This window comes from Dicentrarchus labrax, unplaced genomic scaffold (assembly GCF_905237075.1).
Source record: "Dicentrarchus labrax unplaced genomic scaffold, dlabrax2021, whole genome shotgun sequence".
Taxonomy (NCBI): Eukaryota; Metazoa; Chordata; class Actinopteri; family Moronidae; genus Dicentrarchus; species Dicentrarchus labrax.
The window spans coordinates 2,819,173-2,843,193 of NW_026136720.1; the positions used below are offsets into that span (position 1 = coordinate 2,819,173).

The window sequence follows — 24,021 nt, forward strand, 5'->3', positions numbered from 1 at the left end:
TGTTTTCTAATGTTTGAACACTCTTTACTTACGAGAAAAGGGAACTGAGCCTTTCCTAAGCCCCGCCCCTTTTTTTGCTCTGTGCTCCAATAACAGTCGAGTAAAAAACCTCGATCAACTTCCTCCTTTCATTAAAGTGACAAACACATTTGCATAATTCTTAATAAGGTAGAAGGAGAAATTTATTTTTTAAAGGATTTTAATGTATAAATTAAACTTTCTTTCTTCTTACCAGACTTTCCGTTAGTGAACTCGCCGTCCTCGTCATCCACGGGGATCTTCTCGTATTTTCCGTGACCAGTGATGACAAATTTGTACTTTTTACCGGCAGCTGAACCCTGAAGAGAGAAAAAGACAAAGTTTAATCATCCTGTCACATTTTACAGTAAAAAGCTGTTTTATTAACTTCACTATTTCATATGTTTTCAATAATAATGGTTCATGTTAGCTTATAAATGGAGTCTGCTTTGCGTCTACAAACAACCGACACCCACCAAACTGTAGCTAAGCTGGTTTATCTGTGTTTGTGCTCACTTTGGTTCTTTGTCCGGGTCGCCCTGATGAGTCCACAATCTCCTCCCACATGTTCTTCTTCTGCATCACATCTCCAGGCTTCACATCCTGACAAATCAATCGATAATCAATACAAACAGGGTCAATTTTAAAAGGAACAAGTAACAATTGTTTAGTCAATCAGGAGGCGGTTAGCGTAGCTTAGCATAAAGACTGGAAGCAGGGGAAACAGCTAGCTTGGCTCCACCCAGTTCATAAATGCACCAATCAGCATCTCTAAAATTAACTTATTAACACGTTGTTTGTTTGTTTGTTTGTTTGTTTGTTTGTGGTTTCAAGGTGAGTTAGGTGCAGGAACTATTTCTTGTTGAACAACAGTCTGATGTGTGTGCAGCTTCCTGTGTCGCCACAGTGGGCGGATGGATACACTGCGGTCAAGATATAGTTCCAGCACATTGTGAAAGCAGCTTTGCTTTCACAAAGTTTAAAATATTAACTTTTATTGCAAAGCAGCAACATGTAAAAACATTATAAACTCAATAAAAAACACTTTCAGAATTAAAAATTCTTTCTATTAATTATCTTTTCGCTTTATTTAAGATTTTTCAAATTAAGATAAACTTTTCACAGCAAAATGAAGAAGCTGTTTTGTTCATTGTTGTATCCTGTTTCTCCACAAGAGGGAAACCTCACATAACTAACTTTTTTAAGCTGCACCTGAACACATCACAAGACACTTCAGGTTCCTAATGTAAGTTCTTAATAACATTAATTGGACATAAAATAGTTTCTGTAAAACCAAACAAAAACTTTAGAGAGTTTTATTTTGGCATTAAGATTCAAACGTTGGTGACTTACTGCCGGTCTGCCGGCCGACAGCCTGCCGCCGTCGGACGGACCCTTCACCCACTGAGTGATCAGGTTGGCCACGCCCACCTTCAACCCCTCAGTGTCCTGATACGGAGAAAGTACGAACAGTTAACAGATATTTTATCGCCACAGTCGGATATCTTTAACCCTCTGAGGAGGCGTTCTCACCTTGCAGGTCGCTCCCTTGGCGGGACTCTGGTGGCTCCAGGCATCTCCGGCCTCAAACAGGTTCTTCTTGGAGGCTACGACCTCGGGCGAGCTGGGCAGGTCGGTCAGTGATGCCTTCACTGTCCGGGCCTCCTGGGAGTTCTGCACCACAACAACAACAACAACAACAACAACGATCGTGTGTTAGTGTGCAGTAATGTGGTCATATGACAACCTCATAATGTTCTGATTGGACAGAGAGTAACTACACACTTCTGTTGTGTAAAACTTATTATATATTAAGGATAAAATTAGAATTAAATCTAAAATTTTATCATGTAATTCCTTTCTAGACCTAAAAACAGAATTTCTACGGAAGCCCTGAGTGGCAAGTGAGAAAAAAAAAATCCCGTGATATGTTTTCTCTCCTGTGTTTATGATTTTTTTATTTTCCATCTCAGGGCTTCCATATTTTTCTTTAAAAAAGTGATAAAATACAGCAGACGCAGCAGGAACATTTCAACTTGTTTCAGACTATATATTAGTTTCTCTTAAGAATATTTTCTGAAACATTTTGCTGTACATCATGTGCACACAATCAGAAACATAATTGGCTAATTGGCATCTTTGGACTTCTGTACTTTTATAAACGATTTATATATGAATAAAGTTAATCGATGTGTGAATAAACAATATTTTAATCTTAGCCAACTGGCTATGGGAAAACTGGGATAACACTATAAAAAAAAGTAAACTAATTTATTAAAGCTGATTTTTTAATTTTCTGAAAAAAACATTTTGACACATTTTCTTTAAATTTGAAACAGGAAAGTGGAAACTAGACTTTAACATTTAAATTTTGCTGTACATGATGAGCTCTTGAACAGAAAAATTAGCTTTAAACCTCCATACCAGGTGCTGTATATATGAACAGTTGATCAGTATGTGAATATACGAATGTTAACATACATGATGTATTAAGGCTGATTTCCACATTTCCTGAACACATTTTGATTCCTAAACTCTAAAACTCATCTGTTTGTGTAAAAATGACAGTTTCTTTATTTACTGAAGGTTCTGGACAAAACAACTGATCAAACTTCAGAAAGGTTGTTCCACCCGTTGGTTGTAATGATCCCTGCAGCCTCCGGGTGGCGCTGTGCTCAGACTGAGAACAGCTGGATGAGTCACAGGTGTGTTAGTGTGTGTGTGTGTGTGTGTGTGTGTGTGTGTGCGTGCTGACCTCCACGGCGTGGGCGTACTGCTCCATCTTATCGTCGATCTTCGGCAGCAGGACGAGCGGCTGCGTCTTCTTAAAACTGTTACTGATAAAAACAAAACACAACCAGATTATTTACTTTCTTTATTTAACTTTAAGTTTATATTGTCAATCATCTTATATCAAATATTACAATGTGAATAAAAACGTCATGATTTTTATGGAAGTATATTAAATATGTGTTTAATTTCTCCTAAATTCAGCCTGCTGTTTTTGTTTTCCTTCACTAGGATTTAAATAAATCTGTGTTACTGTTTATGTTTGTAATTTTAATAATATATAGTTAGATTCTTAAATATTGATGTTAAAGTCTCCACATCAAATCTTTGGATTATTGTTTTTGCAGATATTCTTTATGCAGAGAACATAAACAGATATTTAACACGGTATTTTTAACTTTTTTTAATTGTAAATTTCTATTTTATATTTATTGTTTCTGAACCAAAATAAACTTGTTGTGCAAAAATAAAGTTAATTCTGATTTTATTCAATCTTACGTTGTAAAATCTGTGAAATTTCATTAAATATGTTTCTAATTTATTAATGTTTTATAATAAAGAATTATGTTTTCAGTTTAAATTAAAACTAAAATGTTGGAGAAGTCACGTGACAGAGCCGCACATAACTCAACCTCAGACAGGAGCTCCTGATACCGGATGATGTCATTCCTTCCCAGCGAGGGGGGGGGAACCTCACTCATCATCTTGCCTGAGGGCGACGCCCACTTTTTAAGAGCCACCTGATGATGTCACGAACTGTGGAAGTTGTTCTTACACGCTAACTGCTAAAATATTTCAGGCTGAACTTTGATGTAAATGTTTCTACAACGAAGCACAAATCCAGAATATTTCCACCTGTTACCATTAAAAACAATCACATAGTGATCAGGATATTGATATTGATCAGGATAGTGATCAGGATATTGATATTGATCAGGATATTGATCAGGATATTCACCTTTTCTTCAGCGAGCGGTTCAGCGACTCCGTTCTCTCTGTGATCTGAAAGAAGAAGAAGAAGAAGTCTTTCTCGGTTCAGGAGTTAAATATTACGGCTCAGTTCAGAGCGAGCAGAGCATGATGGGAAACATGAGACTGTATTATAACTTTAATCCTCTTTAAGTGTTTCTGTGATTTGATATAAATAATAATAAATGTACAAGCTAACGGACTGTTTGGTCATAAACTGTTAAATAGAGGAACAATATAACTGAGGATGAAATTATTATTATTATATTAGTTTTAGGGTCACCATATGCTACATGCTAAGCTAATCTATGTTGAAAAATCAACCACATTTTGAAAATGGCAAAAGATAAAAGTGTTAAATATATTAGATTATTAGATATTTATTATATATATATCGTCACATTTTAGGATCACTAATGTTAGCTACTTTTAACAAAATGGAAAGGAGGAAGTTGACCTAAGTTTGCTCAACTGTTATTGGAGCACAGAACAAAAAGGGGCGGGGCTTAGGAAAAGTCAATTCTGTCTGTAAACGTTGAATTCGATGAGCAGAAAGACTATACGGTGCAGAACTCACATGCAGTGTCATGCACGTCAACAAAACATAATTGATTTAACATCCAAATACAGAGGTCGCAAAGTCCCGAAAATTTATTTTTGCTTCTCTTTAAAGACTCTTTGAGGTATTAAGTATTAAATCCCCATCTGCAAACTGTGGCGTGCTACGTAGCCGTAGCCTGACGCTCTCCCAAAACACTCCGGAGGGTTAGCCTCTCTGAGCAAACAGCCACGAATGTGCTTCTAGTGACTATCAAAGGTCCAGTGGACCGCAGCTTCTAGGTTAGCTCGACAGCCCAGAGACTCACTGCTGGGAGAGAGGAAGCGGAATTTAGAGATTTAGTTAATTCAAAGTCTGTTTCAAGATAATAAAATGTAATCAATCTAATTCTCCAGGACTTTGTTGGCTCTGTGTTTAACAGTAAAGTACTGCAGGATGCAGCTGGAACAAATCTCTGAGTGAACTCTGCAGCCGCCACATTTTTGTTTTAAAAAGAGAAAACCAAACACTGGGAAACAAGCTATTTTCCATTTTTTGTTTTGAAAATAAGAAACAAAAAACGAAACATTTGTAAAACGTCATATTTATAAATCGTAGCGGGGAAACAGCTAATTTCCTGATTTGGTTTTTCTCATCTCAAAACAAACATCTGTTGTCCGCAAAGTCCGCTGAACAAACTCTCACAACAAAACCACTTCAAGTATCAGTGCTCTGATAACAACATGCTTCTCCCACACAAACAAACACAAACATGTAACTTACAATCTGAGCCTGAACGCATCGGCTGTGAAGGTAACACATAGTTATCTGTCACTGAGTTTGTTTACAGTGACATCATCCTACACAGTAATCTGCACTGGTTACTGTCGGCTAATGGATGACCACGTCGAAGGACAGCTCACACAAAGACACAGTGAAGACCTGTTTATCCAGATAGTTTCACCAGCTGTTTATAAAATCCCTCTTTACTACAAGTTAGTGTGAAACAAATAATTCAGCTCAGGATACTACTATAATTCAAAATATCACAATTTTTTTAAACAAAATGGGATTAAAGACAAATTACGACTGAAAAACATTCTTTTATTTCTCAGACAAAAACCTACAAAATATATTTTCTTTATTTATATTTTTAAAGTTTAGATCTAAACCTTGAACAGCCTTATCCTGCATTATAAATGTACGCAGTTTAAACAACCAAATAGCAATAAAACAATAAAATAGTCTTATGATGAAAAAAAAAACCCAACACACAAAAAGTTCCCCTAAAAATATCACGAAAACTTATCTCTGATGCTTTCAGTTTACTGAATTATAGAAATAGGGTCCCTTAAGTGAAGAAGGTTGGGAAGCACTGGAGTGAACTATTAATATTTTTAAAGATTTATTTAAATTTAATGTGTTAAATTTAACAGCATTTGATACCAAACTGAGGTGGCAGCTGCCCCTCTAGATCCCAGCTTTATAGATAATCTACAGACAAAGCACAAATGTTAGAATAAACTACCTGTATGTAGACTATACAGATAAAGTGTTACTGGAAGACGCTGTTTTTTGGAGTAACTGTCATTTTAAACATACTAAACAGATTTGTTTGTTGGGCTTTTTATTGATGGGTGCCACTTTTTAGTAGAAATTCAAAGTGAAATCGAATTAATTCGTCTTCTGCTGTCACTTTGTGGTCAAATATATTCCAAACATTCACAATAAAGGACGCTCTTACTTTAAAGATCACAGAAACCACTTTTACTTTAGGACTTTCCCTCTTCGGCTTCCCGCCTGCAGTGTGAACGCTGTGTTAGGAAATAAAAGCCTCCCCAGCAGAGGAGGCGGCAGGTGATATTTACCTTGTGTGTGGGAGCTTTGGGACTGAAGGGACTGAACATTTCGTCTCCGTCCACGCCGGACGTACTCAGACTCTTCATCCTCTCTGCTGCCTCCATCCTCCTCCTCTCGATGTCCTCCTTCATTCGCGTCCTCTCCTCCTGGGAGTCACAAACACCGTTCAGAGCTCCACATCTGGGTCTCGTTATCTCAAAATACTACAGAAACAAGCTTCTTAACACTATCTGGACATTATTGTTTCAATTTACCAGCTAAAATAATCTTTTTTGTTTATGTATCTTCAGTTGACCCAACAACTATAACGGAGTTCCCCAAGGCTCCATTCTGGGGCCTCTTCTTTTTTCAACATCTACATGCTCCAACTAGCTCAGATTATAGAAAACAACAGAATATGTGTTACCATAATTATACAGATGACACACAGGTTTACATTACCATATCACCAGGGGACTAGAGGGCACAATAACTCCACATCTAGCTAGAAAATGCTCATCTCTGCTATGTTATCTTCTTAAAAGCTCCTTTTAGCTTACATGCTAGCAAACAGTTGGCATCCAGCAGACGCAGAGCAGCAGTGCCATCACATTAGACCTGCGTCTGTTGTAGGGCTGTTAAGTTTAATGACCTGTTCGAATTCAAAATAAGTCTATAAGAGCAGAAATCCCACCACAGATAATATAGAAAGATTTATATGTAAGGATATATGGCCCATTGGTGCGGTAAGAGCTAATGTCTTATCCTAAACCCCTCGTTCGCGTGTTTTGAAATCATTTGTTCGAAATCAATCGAAGAATTCAAATTTGTTAAAACCTGATTTTTGGAAAAAGACCCTCATTTGTTATAAAACTAAAACCATGAGCTGAAAGAGGCAAAAAAGTTCGATAGACTTATATGTTGTCATTTATTGTTGATGTAAAAATATTTATTAATTTAGAGTTTTACTACTGAGGACTTTTGGTTAAAGACTGAATTTAGTTCAATTCTATTTTATTTTTATATAAAAGCACCACTGGACTCAGAGAGACCCAATAATTCCCACTCACTATCCGGATTTTCTTATAGCTTCAGAAAAATACAGCACTCAAGCTCAATGTTTTGAGGCTAGTTTGAAAGTACCGGAGTATCCTGTTTTTTGGGGATTTGCCGGAGCTTTAACAAAATAAGGGAGATTATCTTCAACAGGCCACTGTGGCTCATAAACTCCAGCCAATGACATTTTTTACAGACAATATGACTCCAGAGGATGCTTTAGTTTTAGTTTCACTCAACATAAACCTGTTTAACTGGTGGAAGTTTCCTTATTGCAGTTGTGTTAATACCTTATCTTAATATTTTATTACTTGACTGACGTATGTGGTCACCTCCTCTTTGGCCAGCCGTTGTTGCTCCTCCGCCTCCCTCCGACGCTCCTCTTCCACCCGGACTCGACGTCTCTCCTCTCTCCTCCTCTTCAGCTCCTCCAGCTCCTGCTCGGCCTCGGCCTGTCGGTGTCTCAGCTGCTCCAGCTCCTGGCTCTCCTTCTGCTGGAGGCCCTGCCGGATCTTCTCCAGACGTTGCTCCGTCTCCAGGATGGCCTCCGCCTCCTCTGGCTCCACGGCTCTGATACACATCACCAGAGGGAGGTTTTTAAATATTAGCTGCTTTTATTATTGACCTGAACTGAGTCTGTTAGTCTGCTATGTACTGCCAAAACAAACTGCCTATGTGATACTGTGGCAACTTCACGACCTGAGCTCGTCAGTGAGGTATTTAGCGGTGTAACTGGATCAACAATGGAGAATTTTTATGAACATTTGACACTTTATTTTGCTGTGAAACAAGTGTTTTGATGCTTTTGTTAAGGTACAGACATCCTTTGTATTATTGGATGCCAGCAACACATTACTAAACCAAGAGGAAAACTGGGTGGGATTTTCTGGCACAGTAATAAACTGGTTTGAATCCTGCTTAAAGGACAAAAATTACCTGTGGAGTTCCCCAAGTCTCCACTCCTCTTCTGTTCAACATCTACATGTTCCAACTAGCTCAGATTATGGAAAACAACAAATATGTTACCATAACTATGTAGACGACACACAAATTTACATAACCGTATGAGCAGGAGACTATAATCCCAAACAAATCCTGAGTAAATGCACTGAACAAATCAATGATTGAATGTGCCAGAATGTTCGTGGATTAAACAAAGATTTACTTGTTTACTTGTTTTTGGAGCAACTATTAAAAGGCCAGCGCACAGCTTCAATCTGTAACGTTAAAAACCACAAACCAAGGCAAACATCTTGGTGTAGTCATGGACTCTCAATAACTACATTAAGATAATTACAATGTCAGCTAACTATCACTTGAACAATGTACAAAAAAAACCTGTGGAGTTCCCCAAGGCTCCATTCTGGGGCCTCTTCTGTTCAACATCTACATGCTCCAACTAGCTCAGATTATGGAAAACAACAAAACATGTTACCATTTCTATGCAGACGACACACAAGTTTACATAACTATATCACCAGGGGAAGTCCTGAGTAAGGAGAGCAAAGTTCTTTCTGAAACTGAATATTCAGATAAATGGTTATTTGTCGCTGATTAAGGTTAAATAAAAGGTCAATAAAACACACAACACACCTGGTGGTCCTTTTTGTCTTGTTGCTCTTGTATGCTGTCACTTCCTCATTGGTTGTGTCTCCATTGGCGTTGTTGAGTTTCGGCTCTTGATGAAGGAAAACCTTGGATGTGTAGGAGATTTTAACGTCTTTTCTTTTCTCCACCTGAACAGGAAAGGTTCAACACAACAGAGCGTCTTTTCTCAAATAACAAAAAAAAATAAAAAAAATACGACTTGGTCCAGTCTCAAAGTATTTTTGAAACTTGAGGATCTTGAGACCTAGATTTTACACTTGTCTAGAAGTCAAGTCTAAAATGACTTGAAATTACAATTGGACTTGCGTTGAATTACCATAGACTACAAAACTTAATATTTAAATTATGTAGTCTACGGTAATTCAATGGGACTGGGACTCATCTCAAATGCCCAGAGACTTGACTTGGACCCTAAAGGTCTCGCGACTTGACTCGACACTTGTTTTGAATGACTTGAGACCTGACCTGGTCTTTTCTTTGACTCGTCTCAAAGGACTAAGGTCTTGTCTGACATTGACTTTGACTTGTTATTAATAACTTTGCTTGAATTATTTAAAACTCGACTTGGACGTCTTGAATAACTTGAGACTTGACAACAGATTTGTGTCGTATTAAGACTTGACTTTAACCTGTCTCATCTACTTACCTGTACTTAAATAACTTGGAATTAACTTGGACTTGTCTCAAATGCCTCGAGACTTGACTTGGACTTACCCTAAAGATCTTGAGACTTGACTTCAGACTTGTTTTGAATCACTTGGGATGTACTTGTTTCAAATAACTGGAGACCTGACTTAGACCTTAAGGCTTAGTCTGGAATAACTTGAGACTTGATAACAGACTTGTGCTGAATTACTTTAGACTTGACTTAGACCTGTCTCAAATAAGGATACTTGGACTTAAATAACTTGAAATTGACTCGTTCGGTGAGGAGCCTTACCTCTGTATTCCGCCTTTGAATCTCCTCCCTCCTCCTGGTCGTCACCTCCTCTCTCTTCTTCTTATCCTCCTCTTCCTCCCTCTCTTTCTCCCTCCTCACCCTCTCAGCTCGAATCACCTCCTCCTCACGTTCCTTCCTCCTCTCCATCTCCCTCCTCTCCACCTCTTCCTGCTCTTGTCTCCGGAGTTGGCTGGAGGACGTGACCGAGGCCTGGACGGCCTTCACGGGCACAGCTTTGTTTAGGGTGACCTCCTCTTCGTCCTCGTCCTCCTCGCCTCCCCGGTTGAGCTCCTGCAGGCGCTGCTGCCTCCGTCGTTCTCGGCGTTGAGTCCAGTCACTGAAGCCTTCGTCCTCCTCCAGAGACGGGGAGCTTCTCGGCTTCAGGTCGCCGTCGTACCTGAGAACGAGACGGGAAAGGAAATTGTTATTATAATAAACTTATGTGAATCAGCAGCCAGTGTTCGAGGTTTCACACAGAATACTTTTGGTGAATTTGATGAACATAACTACAGTTTGGTGTGAAAATCAACAAAATAAGACGGATAAAGACAATAAAATATCTTCAGACTTGATCTAAACAATGATACGATAATCAACTAAACACTCAGATTTGCTTGACTGAAACCAAAAAAAGGTCCATTAAAGATGTGTAGACATTGAGGAGGATCTACTGCCAGGATTGGAATATATGTTCTAATTTGATTGTTATTTGTTCGAATCACACTTTTATCCACGTATTGAATATTAATTAAATGTTTAATTAAGTAAACCTATCATCAGAATTAGCACAGTGTCTCTCCTCCTCCTCTGCTGAATGAAAGTAATCAAAGTGTGTTTTGTGTTCCCAGGAGCTGGAAGGAAGGAATTCACTCAGCATTCCCGAGATGATTAAGACGCCTGGGATCCGGGGGACCGGAGCCCCCCCTAGCTCCAAATGCATGATGGGAGTCTCAGCCTGATCTCTCAGCAGCTGATCAGCCTTAACGAGCGGCAATGCTTATGAGTGTCGGCTGGAAAGTCGACACCTGGATGGATTCCTGGCAGGAGTGAGTCAGTCGAGGTTTGTGATGACGAGAAACATCCTCCTCTTACACCAACAGTTAGTATATAATAGCATATACGCTGTAGACTGTAGTATACATTATTTAAGTTGACATTTTTGCATAAAACAAAGCTTTTTATTTTTTGTCTTCTACTTTAGCTGCAACATATAACTTAACAACAAACTGTGACCCATATTTCTGTTAAATAAATAAGATACAGGGTGTTATTTAATGAGCTTAAGAGGCATTTGTAAGTGTCTTTTCAACTTTCCCTGCTTATGCTACGCTAGGCTAACTAACCATGTCCTGGCTCCAGCTCTGAGCAGTTTCCAGGTGTAACAGCTACATGTAAATAATCTGGAAGTTGTGCCATCTTTGTTGTAGTTTTAAACATAATGTTAATAATCAATAACAACCACAGGGGGCGGCGTTGAGGCAGGTGGAGGATACAATATTGGAAACATTTGAGATAATGTAAGGACACAACATAGAGTTTATACACTGTTTAATGAGGAAATGTTACAGATTAGAGTTTATATCTCATAATTTTGCTTTTTTTTTTTTTCAGGTTTTTCTTTTTTTTTTCTTTTTTTTCAGCAGGAATGTTAAACCAACATCTTCATAAAGCCAGAATGAAATTGAAAATAGTGACATTAATCTGATAAAATTCAAATTTTAAATTTTTAAAAAAAAAATATAAAATAAAAATTTAAACCCTTTTAAAATTATGTTATTTCACAGTGGTTTTATAACTCTTGCGAGCACTTGACCTCTGACCTTGTAGGCAGGAAACCATGCAGCAATCTTCAGGGCCTTTAAAGCAGCATTGTTTCACCACTGCGTCTTTTCAATTACAGACTGCAACCAACGACCTCGTGACGAGTCACCGCCGCTTGAAACCGAGCCGAGCCTCTGATGTGACGGAGGAGAAGGTGTAAGCTGTCATTAAAAAACCCTGAAATTAAAACGCTACAGGCTTTGACGTGGCGGTGGTTTTCCCTGGAGACGCTTTGTAGTAAACATTCTTGGAGGCTTGTGTAATGAGAAGCCAGCTGTGCGTTCGCCTTCGCATCAAACACGACAGGAGGGAAGAGGTTGTTTGCAGCTTCCCCCCCCCCCAAATGGAAACATTTGTTTTATGCAACCAGACGTCCGTGAAACCCTGTTAACCAGCGAGCGCTCTGACGGGGAGCGAGGAGCGAGTTTTCACAGCTGGGAAACATGACGACAGACTCTTTAAACGCAGGAGAAATAACACGCAGCTCGCACAGGAAGTCGTCGGACACGAGGAGAGTGAATGAATAATGTTCTGCACTTAATGACTTCCTGGGTTCCCATGATTGAACGGACAAAGAATCCACTGCAGGGATTCAGACAATGCTTCGTCCTCAAACATAAAACATACCAACAGTTTAATTAGTTAGAAATTCAACTTTTTATAAAGATAAACCAAATAAAGTATCAGGCGTCTTTTCTGTTTACCTTTATGTATAAATTGGGAGAAAGTGGCCTTCAAGTTTCACACAAAACATGGGATATTTGTCTGTATCCTGATTTGCGTGGTTCATGTAAACTGGAAATGTGTTTTTATTTGAGATACAACCTGATTAAAAGGTAACACAGGTACATTTAAGTAATCATTCTGAAGTTTTTATGAAGTCAAACCTATTTTTCATACTATTTATGTTCAGGATTTATCTATAAAGTAGATTTTATTGATGCTACTGAACTCCTCTACCAGCTGTATCAAGTGTGTATTTTTGCTGTGTTACGTTAAGTTAACGCAGACTAAACACTTCCTGCTGCTGCTCCACAATTAAAGTGATAAATTGCATTAAAATCCCAGATTTTCAGCCTCGTTAACCCCGCGAACGCCACTTAAATCCAACGGCTTTTATTGTGAAAGAGCCACACAAAATGCCAAGTATGTGTCACTAAAGTTAGCGCCAGTAAAACAAGACTGTCTTTTGTTAATGGATGAGTTTTAAAAATAAAGTACATCTGCAAGTTCTTGATACAGGTTATTTCCTTTAAATCCTAAAAGAATCACTGAGTAACGTTATCTGGCACTAGCTGAATGCCCCTGCCTCGCATCACTCTTGGCTAGTAGAAAGCTATCGATAGCTTTTGTACCGTTACATCATTTATTAATGTAAGTTAAAATCAACACCATCTGTCAGAATACATAAAGTTAGCTAATGTGTCCATCTGAAAGCACAAAAAAGATTTTCGATTGTTGTTATTTCTTTTATTGCTTCCTGAAATGCACTTTTGTTTCAATAAAATGTATTATTATTATTATTATTATTATTATTATTATTATTATTATTATTATTATTATTATTATTGGTATTATTATTATTATTATTATTGGTATTATTATTATTATTGTTATTATTATTATTGGTATTATTATTATTATTATTATTATTATTATTATGTTATTATTATTATTATCATTATTGTTATTATTATTATTATTATCATTATTGTTATTATTATTATTAATTGGACAGTGACACAGTTTGACTTACACGCTCTCCTCTGCCGGCGTCTCGTTCTCCGGCGAGAACTCTTCGGGCGGCGAGCCTCCGTTCGTCCAGCTTGTAGCCTCGCGAGCTCTTCGACGGCGTTCCCTCTCCACCTCCTCGGCGTCCTCGATGCTCCTCTGAGCCGTCAGCCTGAAGAGGAGAGAAGACGAGGAAGTTAGCAAACGCTGGGAAATACCATTAAAACGGGCCGGTGGAATATGGTTTAGCGAGCACAAAGTTTGCTCCCAGTTCTTCCCGATTTCTACGATCTGAACGTCCAATTTAACAAACCAAAATATAATAATTAATATTGTCTCTTACTGTATGTGGTTCATCGTAAACATGCAAATTATATAATTAGCAAGGTAATTTAGTGTCTGCAGCTAATACATGTCTTTATCAATTAACCAATTAACAATTATATCATTTAATCATTTACTGATAGGGGACATCTTCGATACCAGTTCAGAACCATAAAATATTCAGTTTATAATTATATAAAAACAGGGAAAAGCAGCAATAATGACGATTAAGAGGCTGGAAATTGAGAATATTTTACATTTTTCATCATCAATTATGAAAATAGTTGCAGGTTCATTTTCTGTTTATTGACTAATTAAAAAATCCATGAGTGTTTATTAATAATAATAATACATTTATTTTATATATAGCACTTTAAAAAGGTACTAAAAGACACTTTACATGGCGACAAAAGAAGAATAACAACAGTGTTTCAGCACTATTGATATTTTCTCTGTAAAATGTAACTTGCTGGTTAAAAACCTGTTTTATTTAAAGACAATTCAGTACAAAAAAGCAGCATTTCCCCCAAAATGTCTTTAAACTAACAGAAGTCTTTACGTTTCCATGAGTATCTTTCCACTGTGCCGTTATTGCTCCACATCTTAAAGCTTAAATGAGAAACATTCGTCACGTATCACAGATGTCTCATCGCCGCCTCCTCAGTTTTCTGAACAAACAGTCTTTTAAAACGAGATCCGGCCGGAGGAACGCCGTTTATCTGTCGGATAAACACACGTGTTCGTCAATCTCGTGTCAGCATGACATCACAGCGTTTATTACAAACACTGTTGATCTTTATTTAAACAGACGACGCCACAAACCCGAACTCTCACACTTACATGAATGTTCTTCTGAACGACACCACGAAGCAACCAACGCCAGATCCAACGCCACACAGCCGAGAGACAGCCAGCCGAACAACCACAGCTTAGCTTAGCTACAGTTATCTAGCTGGATGCCCCTGCCTCAAATTGTTAGCAATCATTAGCTTTGTGTCATTTATGGCTAAAATCAACGGCGTTTATCATAGAGTTAGTATCGTGGACACTGCAGGGAAGCGGAGATCATTTTCTAAGAAAAGCCGACATAGAAACACATAAATCAGTTCACAGGCAGCAGAGAAAGTCGGGAAGGTCTAATTTTTCTGCACTTTTGGGAGATTCAGAGATAAAAAGTGGTTCTTAAAAGACAAAATTCATCATCTTGAGTTTGTTTCCAGTGTGATTATAATTCCTGCTCATCTCTGATCACTGATCGCTTCGTATTTATTAGATTTTTTGTTAATTTTTCATTTAATTCTGTTATTTTTCAAGTAAATATTCTGACATAAACAGTCTGAACATCACAAGTTGCAACCAGCAATCAGCTCATTCCCCCGTAAGACTCAATACTATCGGATAAACCCTTAAAGCGGCTATAAAGGTGTGTTCACAGGTTGTTTCTGCTGCCCCCAAGTGGCCAAAACAATCACTGCAGGTTTAAACTGAGTTCAGCTTTTTGTGGCCAACTCTAAAATGGAAAATGTCCTGTTTCCTCCTTCCTGCGGATGAGCGGAGAGGATATGAAAGAAGGGTGGTGGCGGTTTAAAGGGCGGCGAGCAGCTGGATGGGGGTCATAAACCGGGTGGTGTTTGTTCAGGCAGCGCTCGCTGTGTCAGGACGTCCCAGAAAGGATGGCAGAAACAGCTGACTTTCAAAATAAAAGCTTCCTGGAAAAGTAGTTTGAATCACATTTAAAGCAGCCAGCGTTTTTCTGCTGAACAGCGCCCCCTGTGGCCACAACTGGTAATTACAGCGTTGCGTTAAACGCAAACATGTAGAAGTTTTCCTTTAACGCACATAAAAGTTAAAATATTTTATTTCATTGTTTAAAATAAGCTTTTATTATTCGGAAGGTCTTCTTTGACAATTTTATATTATTATAAAATGAACATCTTATTCTGTCTTTCTCACTAATGGATAGTAAGTGAGAAATGGTTAGTTCATCATATAATGTTTTTATATGTAAAAATTAACAGATAAAAGTAGTAAAAACCACAATATTGTCATCCGAAATGTAGTGACAAAGTGGTATCAAGGGGTTAAACAACATCAGAGAAATACAAACAATAATAATAAAGTTAAAATAGGTTTTATATTACAGTATCTAATAGAAAATATAGAAAGTTTGTACATTATAATACAATATATGACAATATTTATGTGTATGATCCAGTATATGACCGAAGTGTAATGAATGAATAGTTTAATAATATAAAATAATAACAGTTTGTCAGCAGTTTGAGTGTTGAAAGCTTTCTCCTCCTGCGTTTTATCCAAAATCTCTTCACTCGTGTCGTTTAACCTTTGCGGTGGGGCAGAAATCTCACCCCACTCCATCCGGTCGGGTCTGTATCGGGGTATAAATGTGTAACGATGCCTCTCCGGACAATTACAACCAACACGTGGAGAAACACTTTCACTTCCTCTGCGGGTTTTATTCTGTTGTTGTTTCTCCGTAAAGTGACACCAGAGACGAGACTGAGCGTTTGCCCAGATAAAGGCTGACAAAGTGCCCTTGAGCACCTGGAGGAGGATCAGATTAACACACCTGAGCTCAGTAAAGAGAGACCGGAGGAGTAAATGTAAAGTCTTTAAAACATATTATGTTTCACTGCAGAGTCAAAATTACTGTTTTATTGTTTGTGTGGTTTTTATCTGTTTTTAACCTTAAAAAACTAAAGACTAATGGATGAACCAATTATTGCCTCTGTTAATTGATTAATTGTTTAGTCTTCATATTGTGTTGTCAATCCAAATATATCAAATTTATTTTCATATGTGACAACGACGAAACAGGAAATCGTCACATTTGAGACGCTGGAACCAGAAAATATTTGAAATTTTTCCTTTAAAAAAATAACTGTTAATAAACAAATAATCAATTAATAAAATAGTTCCACTAATTAATATACTAACCTAAATTAAGGAACAGAATACGACATAAATATATACTGTACGTAGTTAGTAATAATTAAAATAAAAGTAAAATAATAAATAAAATGTCCCTGTTTTCACCAAAACTAAAATAATAATTTATACTATTAAACATGTTGTTAGCTTACAGTGACGTTTATCATGTTCTGTCCTGTTCCTGACTTTACTTAATCAGTTTTTAATTAAAATGTTAATAAAATCTACATTATCTTTATTAAAAAAACATCTGAAAAGTTCTTTAATTAGCAAAGATTCATAACAATTGTACATTTGTGTGTATTTCAGCTACTTTAAGGTTGTATTACAGACTTTGTTTTTAAAGTATATTTATAAAGCTGATTATTTATAGCAGTTCTTCCCTGCTTCAAAGCTTTGTGCTAAGCTAAGCTAACAAGACAAACAGAGATGAACCTGATCCATCAGTTTTCAGGGGAGCGTACCTATGTTTCTATGTTCTATGTTCCCCGCTTTGTATGGGACCGGGGAACCCTAACCCTAACCCTCACCTTAGTGGGGAACATAGGGATGACCCCGTTTTCAGCTGGTTGCTGGAAGACTGAACTTACAACAAGATTTTAAGGTTTTAAAACATTAAAAATAAACCAGATAAAAGCCAGTCGGTCTCTATCTGTCTGCACTTGTTTCAGGATTCGGCTTCATTGTCCGTTTTTTGTTTTGCTGGAAGGAAAGCGTGAAAGAGGGATTCACCGTCAGGAGGACAAAGGTTAAAAGTATTAAGGCCTCAGCTGCTCTTTTTGTGAAGCACACATGCTGTCATCGGCTGAATGACACAATAATAACACGGTTTCCTTTCAGCCTGAACGCCCGCCAGGGACCAAGGACGGTGGGAAGACGCTTGTGAGATGAAGTCACTGTTGTGTTGAAACAAGTCGGGGCAGCGGCGAGGGCACTGAATCACTCTTGACACAACAACAGAAAAAGAGAAAAGAGAGACGCCACTTTCCCAGCAGAGAAAAGTCACCGGAGTCACCGGACGAGTTGTGAGGAAGCAGGAATCAACCTGTAGAGTCTGAGTGTGTGTCACAGTTAAAGCTTCATATCCGCCCTTTATATTGTTTATGTATCTTTAACTGACTGCTAATTGCTCTTGGCTAGTACAAAGCTAGGCACTCGGGGGCATAAAGGTCACAACCTTTGACCCTCATCCCTACATAGAGACACATAAAATTGAACACAGGCGTTCGTGGTCCACAGAGGATGAACCCTCAGGACTGGTGCCAGTAGCAGGTCAAATATCTCAACGTCTACTGGATGCTGTCTACAGACATTCATGGCTCCCAGACGACGAATCCTCATGATTCTGGAAATCCCCAGATCTTGTGTCACCAGGGGTTTGACTGTTTTCCTCAACAACAGCTGCCTTTCACTTATCACTTCCAGATCTCCTATGACCTGGATGAATCTTCACATGCTAGTCAGTAATACTTTCAATTCACGGATACTGCAAGTCCCCGGCTGAATGATTTAAGGTGCCCAGACCAGGACCTGGAACATACCAGGAATCAGAGATATTTATGTGCTAGGAAGAGCTGTTATTGAGCTGTTGTCAGGGTGAACGAAACCTCTGTGGTTAGCCGCTTCTCCACTCTCATTAAAACAGGAAGAAACACAGCAAAGTCTTTCTCTGCTCTTCATCACACTGACAGCAGAGGAAACTGATCCTGACTTTAAAGGAAAGAAATGGAGAAAGTAAAGTGATGCAATTATAAAAACTGTAATAAGTGTTTTGCACTAGAATCTTTTTAAAGAAAATAAATATTTCATAATAAGATCTTACAGCTAATATTCAGCTTGATTTAACAAGCAACAACAATGGTTGCATAATTTTCAGAGTAAGAGCACTCGCACAACTTCTCAGGAAATTAACCAGCTGTTTAGTTTTTCATTGTTTTAATAAGAAATATTAAAATAATAATGTTTCTGGTTCCTTCATTTGAGTTTTCATTGCTTGTAATAAGCACAACTTGCTTAAAACGTTCTTGTAGTTTAAAGCATTTTACAGTCTTTCAGTGTTAAATTTTAATGCTAGTTTTAAGAATTATAGAATTAATTCCTATCATTTATGTTATTATATTTAAGAATATTTGTTTCTCGCAGGCTGTTTTTGCTGTAGTGGATCCAGCAGTGACCAACAAGCAGTCAGACAGCAGAAGTCCAGCGAACCCCCCCAGAGACACCGAGCAGACAGTAATCACCCTGTTATGGCTGCATTGGGGGCGTCCGTCCCCCATGCGGAGCACAAATGGGCTGCAGCTCATTTCCAGCAGATCCCTGATGTCTGGGAACTCTGCAGGTTTGTTTGATTTTAACTGGAGGACCAACGTGAATCTGCAAGAAAAAACTGCATCCTGAATCTAAATAAACCAAAATCCCCCAAAAAACACAGCGAGGGCTTGTTTGTCTGCGCGGCCCGAAGACCAAAGAAAACAAACTTTATATCTGATTGAAGCTTTATTTTGTCCAAATATGACTGAATGAATGAAGCATAAAGGTGAAGAGGTGAGCGGCCTTAAAGTTTTCCTGCGACCAGAGAAGCTGGGAAAGTATTCTGGTTCAAGCCGGGGCAGAAATCTTTGATATAGTTCCCACAATGTGTGGCACAATATTAAAGTGCCATGAGCAGCTGCTGTCAGACTGGAGCTTTTACTTTTAGTCACTAGAAGCACATTCATGACAAAAAGTTTCTGTGTGCTACCTGTATTCAGTTGCAACAGTCGGTTTCAACCATTAGATGGCGGTTGCTGTGCGTTTTTAAAGCAAAATATGTAGAATATGAAACAATTTGCACTAAAATGTCCGTCATCAGTGATCAACAGTTAATAATTTATTGTTTTTACAGTTGATGTAGATACCACAAAATCAAAATACAACTAGTATTAACAGCAAAATGTACTTAAAGTATAGAAAGTAAGATCACTGGATAGAGCGAGCACCGCCGAAAACCCCCAAATTATTATAGTTATAGTATAAAATATTATATTAGACTGTAAAAAACATTTCAAGGCAGCTGTCTTCATTACATTTATGAGTGAAACTAAAGTTTTGTCTTATACTAACGATAATTTATGCTTATTTACTTATTTAGAAAAACTTAAATCTTTAAATGTTAGAAACAAAAAAAAATCTGATTTTTTTTATTGTTAAAATTGAAAAAAGGTTAATAATTGTAATATACTAACTTGCAAAATATTTAATTTTAAAGCACCCAAATAATGAAAAATCTGGTTCGCAGCTCACAGAAAACAAAAAGTAAATTACCTCAACACAAGATTATAAAAAAAGTTTGACTTAAAACTTAGGCAAAGTTTGTTTGAACTTTATATACAGTTAAAGGTTCAGTGTGTAACATTTAAGTAGATCTATTGTCAGAAATGTAATATGATATTCACAGGTATGTTTTTATTAGTATAAAATCACCTGAAAATAAGAATTGTTATGTTTTTCTTAGACTGGAATCTGAGTTATAAAGTACCAGCGAGGAGTTTCTGCCTGTCTGTTTACATCTCGTCATCATGCTGAAGTCCAGAGATAAAAACCTGTCATCTGCTCGCACAGATACGACTCCTGGAAACAGGAAACCTCACTCTGTTTACCCCCCCCCCCCAGGTCTCTTTAATCCAGACAACCTGTGGAGGGAAAGTTCATCGCCCCCATCACTCATCAGCTACCTCCACCAACCCCCTCCCCAAAAACATTCCACAGCCTCTTATCTGCCCCTATCGTAAACACCGAGGACACCCACCCATATGTGGGGGATTCAGGGGGTCGGAGGTCGAAGCAGGCAGTTTGTTTTGAAGCAGGTATGCCTCCTGGATGACATCACAGCGCTGAGGGCCGAGCCGGGCCGGGTCTGGTGCCGGGGGGGCGGGGGGGGTTTGTCTCCCAGAAAGAGCTGATTAAAAACAGCCCTGCTGCCTGCCCTCGACCCACAGCGATGAACACGGTCTGATAACAACGGGTTCAACGCTTTCTGATGACGTCAGTTTGGGTTAGATACTGTAAAGATGACGACACACAGGAAGTCTGATAGAAAGTAAATATAGAAATACAGAAATCTCCTCCAAAGTCTTTGCAGCTAACAGATTTTAGTTGATATTGTACTGCCGACTTCTACTAATTAATAACACTAACTCATAAATGTTTTTCCTGAGCGCAGCTGCAACGGAGGCGACAAAATGTAAAGTTTGTGCAGAATATAATTTATCTTTATTGATAGTATCGATCCTGTATTAACAGTCAGACTGTGGACACATGACGGCCTTTAGCTCGTGTTTCTAGAGTTACGTGTTGTTACGAACACGTTAGGAATTGTTAAAATGTGATATTTCTTAAAGGGAGTTTGGTGCAGGGAGCTTTTAGTTGGATTCAAACTGCTGATATGGATCATTGTTAACGTTTAGTCTCCACTACAGAAACACTAGCTGACTGCTGAAGGCTGATAATGTGAACTGACGCTGACGGCTGTTAGTTAATAGTCTGATTAATGATTTATTAATGTGTGTATGGATTACTGACGCTCAATAATTAGGCTAATGAGCTAACTGTACTCAGTTTCTAATGGCAGTATGCTGTAAGTAGTTGCCCTTTGTGCATGTTTTTAATCTACTTTCCTAATTAAACATGATGTGTTCGTTATTAATGACTCTTGTGTGTAACAGCTTGTAGTGTGAACAGTACATAGAGTAATTAAGGCTGAACTGAACACAAAACGGGTCAGGTGACCAACAAATGTTTTTAAAATAAAAGCAGGTGGTACGTCAGAGGTAAAGCAATTCTTGAAAAAGTCAACTATCCGTTTAATGTCTGCATGCGGGGGGTGGGGGGGGGGCAGATAAATCAACAGACGGGTGGTGAACAATGAGCACGGATAAAGGACGAGTGACAACCCATAAAAGCTACAAGGGCGTGAAAATCAAACGCCCCTCAAGGGAGGCTTAAAAGCTTCAGTTTACTCTTTTATGTTTTAATAAAAAGAAAGGCAAGAATAGAGAGTTTGGAAGATGTTTGGATTCTGTAAGAAGGAAGGAAAGTCTCGCCGTTCGTAGGATCTGTCGGACGGCGTCTACAAACGTCCCTAAAAGATTTATCTCCCGAGAATAAACCAAATAAAGTGGAACAAATCACAGCCTGTGTGAAACAGCTCAGAGCCTAACAATGCAGACTGATTCAGGCTGTGTGATGTGGACGAGGGATGTAAACGGGTTCGTGTCCACGTCACGCTGTTTCTGGGAGTGATGTCACCGCCGCTGTCAGCCAGACTGATGCCATCTGCTGAGTGGACTGAATCACCGCCGCCGCCTCCTCCTCCAGCTGTTATCTGCTCTCCTAAACACGCCGCCTCGACCTCTGCTCTCGCCGTGACTCAGCGTTTACACCCGAGCTCGTTGATCGCAGCGCCTCCGCTGAGAGCGCTAACGTAAAGCCCTGAATCAGCTTTCTTTAGAGAGTGAGATTTACACCCTGACTGGAGCAACGAGATCAATACCTCTCATATCTGTCTAAGTATAAGGCTACAGCCAGCAGTTTGTTAGCCTAGCTTAGCACGAACACTGGACAAAGGTGGTAACAGCTGTTCTTTCATATACTAAAGTGCTAAGCTAACTGGCTGCTACCTGGAGCTTCACATTTTTAAAAGGGGCCAGAATTAAAATAATAATTATAACATTATTGTTGTTTTCAGCGCTTACATAAATGTCTATCATGTTCTGTCCCGCTTCAACACAAATAATGAGTGAGCCGTCAAGAGTGCAGATTTAGTCCCTTTAATACTTGGAGTGTATTCAGCGTCAGGTCTTCTGGTTTTTAATTAATAACTCCGGATCGGTTTAAAGTTCACAATGTGACCATTTGGCAAAAGAAAGAGCTCGTTAATAGCTTTCATTCGATATATAACGAGTGCCCAAATCGGACCAAAAGAAGGTGCCAGAGGGCTAATTCAGCACAACAACACTAATTATTTTGGCGTTTTTAATCCTTTTTAACAAGCTGTGTGTTCAGGATTTCCTCACAAACTACAGAGAAAAACTGAACTTTTTTGGGGCGTCAAAGCATCAAAATACGCAATTATTTCTTAACTGTTATTGTCTCAGCGGTGAGTACGACCATCCTCACCGATACCGGCCCATTTCAGCTACCACATATAACTCATTTTCATCTAAAATGTCACTTATCTCGCTCCTTTAAGACAAATAACAGTCCAATCTGACAGCATCAGGATCAAAAATGACGTTTTATCCACATTCCTGACAGAAACATTAACCTAAGAACAGTTTTCTGCCTTTTAAACAACTTTTAACAACTTGAGTTTGATGCTGAACGTCTTTATTTATAACATCTGACACAGAAATCCTCCCCGGTGCAGCACAATGAACCGTTATCTCCTCCGTTACGAACCACCGACACCGGAGGAAACCGAATATCTGTTTCAGACAGGACGCGCCGCAAAACAAAAGACTGACTCAGGTGACCTTTCACCTCTGACACAGGTCACCGACACCACTTCCCCGAAGCCTCGGGGCGTCCGGCGCTGCCTCGAGGAAAAAAAGAAACCTCCCACTTCTCCCCGAACACCTCCCGCATCATTAAGCACTAATTATGTTTAACACGCTGCGTTTTAAAGGGAGAATAATAAAGATTACTGAGCACATATCTGCTCCTTTGTTGTGATTAATTCAAAATCTCCCCCCAAATACTCCCTGCGTGACCCAAAACACTCCCCCAGTAATCCCACTGTTCCCATTCAGACGTCTTAATCACACAAACACACTCTCAGAAATATCAAAACACATTAAAGGTGTTTAAATATATATATATATATATATATATATATATAATCTATATAAGCTGGAGCACATACCTCATGAGGTTTTGTAAACCCTGTTTGCTGGAGTTTCTCCTCAGCAGAGCGTTGGACATGTTTGCCTCTTATTCTTCTGGTAGTAACAAAAACAGATCACACCAGCCAAACTTTCTCTCCTCTTCTTGTTGTTCTTCACCTCGACACTGACGTCCACTCACACACTCCCACAATCCCTCTCGCTCTCTCTATGAGCTGTGTATCACACACAGTTTTCTCCCCTGCAATGCTTGTTGGGAATGTCAGCGGCGCTCCGAGAGACTCCCTCCTCTCTGTCTCAGAGGTTGGGTTTTTAGTCATTGCACCCACCTCCTCACCCACCTCCCTCCCTCCCTCCCTCCCTCTGTCCTACATGTGGTTTTCATTGAAGAGCTCAGAGCCGGCGGGGCCCAACATCTCTCTGCTGCTGCCTTTCTCTGTTATGCCGGGTCATGTGGTCTTCCCTGAGGGGGGGATTTGAAAGACGATACCCACCACCACCACATCCACAACCACCGCCACCCACATATCACAAAATAAATCCAGTACTGAACC

The 24,021-nt window shown here is 38.9% G+C and overlaps 1 protein-coding gene across 3 annotated transcripts in view; it reads right to left on the reverse strand.

The window, feature by feature from the left end:
- Positions 1 to 23,766, reverse strand: part of lsp1a (lymphocyte specific protein 1 a) — a 29,850-nt gene extending 6,084 nt beyond the window's left edge. The window contains exons 1-12 of one of the 3 annotated variants that reach the window (XM_051381018.1): positions 23,488 to 23,766; positions 13,336 to 13,482; positions 9,759 to 10,155; positions 8,804 to 8,946; positions 7,531 to 7,780; positions 6,184 to 6,321; positions 3,767 to 3,810; positions 2,774 to 2,855; positions 1,552 to 1,692; positions 1,372 to 1,467; positions 535 to 621; positions 233 to 338 (exon numbers count right to left, since the gene is read on the reverse strand). In XM_051381018.1, coding sequence (XP_051236978.1) covers positions 233 to 338; positions 535 to 621; positions 1,372 to 1,467; positions 1,552 to 1,692; positions 2,774 to 2,855; positions 3,767 to 3,810; positions 6,184 to 6,321; positions 7,531 to 7,780; positions 8,804 to 8,946; positions 9,759 to 10,155; positions 13,336 to 13,482; positions 23,488 to 23,546 — 1,690 coding nt within the window. In that variant the 5' untranslated portion in view covers positions 23,547 to 23,766. Of the gene's footprint in view, positions 1 to 232; positions 339 to 534; positions 622 to 1,371; positions 1,468 to 1,551; positions 1,693 to 2,773; positions 2,856 to 3,766; positions 3,811 to 6,183; positions 6,322 to 7,521; positions 7,781 to 8,803; positions 8,947 to 9,758; positions 10,156 to 13,335; positions 13,483 to 23,487 lie in introns of all 3 variants that reach the window. The other 2 variants (XM_051381017.1, XM_051381019.1) reach the window with 2 other exon arrangements.
- Between the last annotated feature and the right edge of the window lie 255 nt (positions 23,767 to 24,021).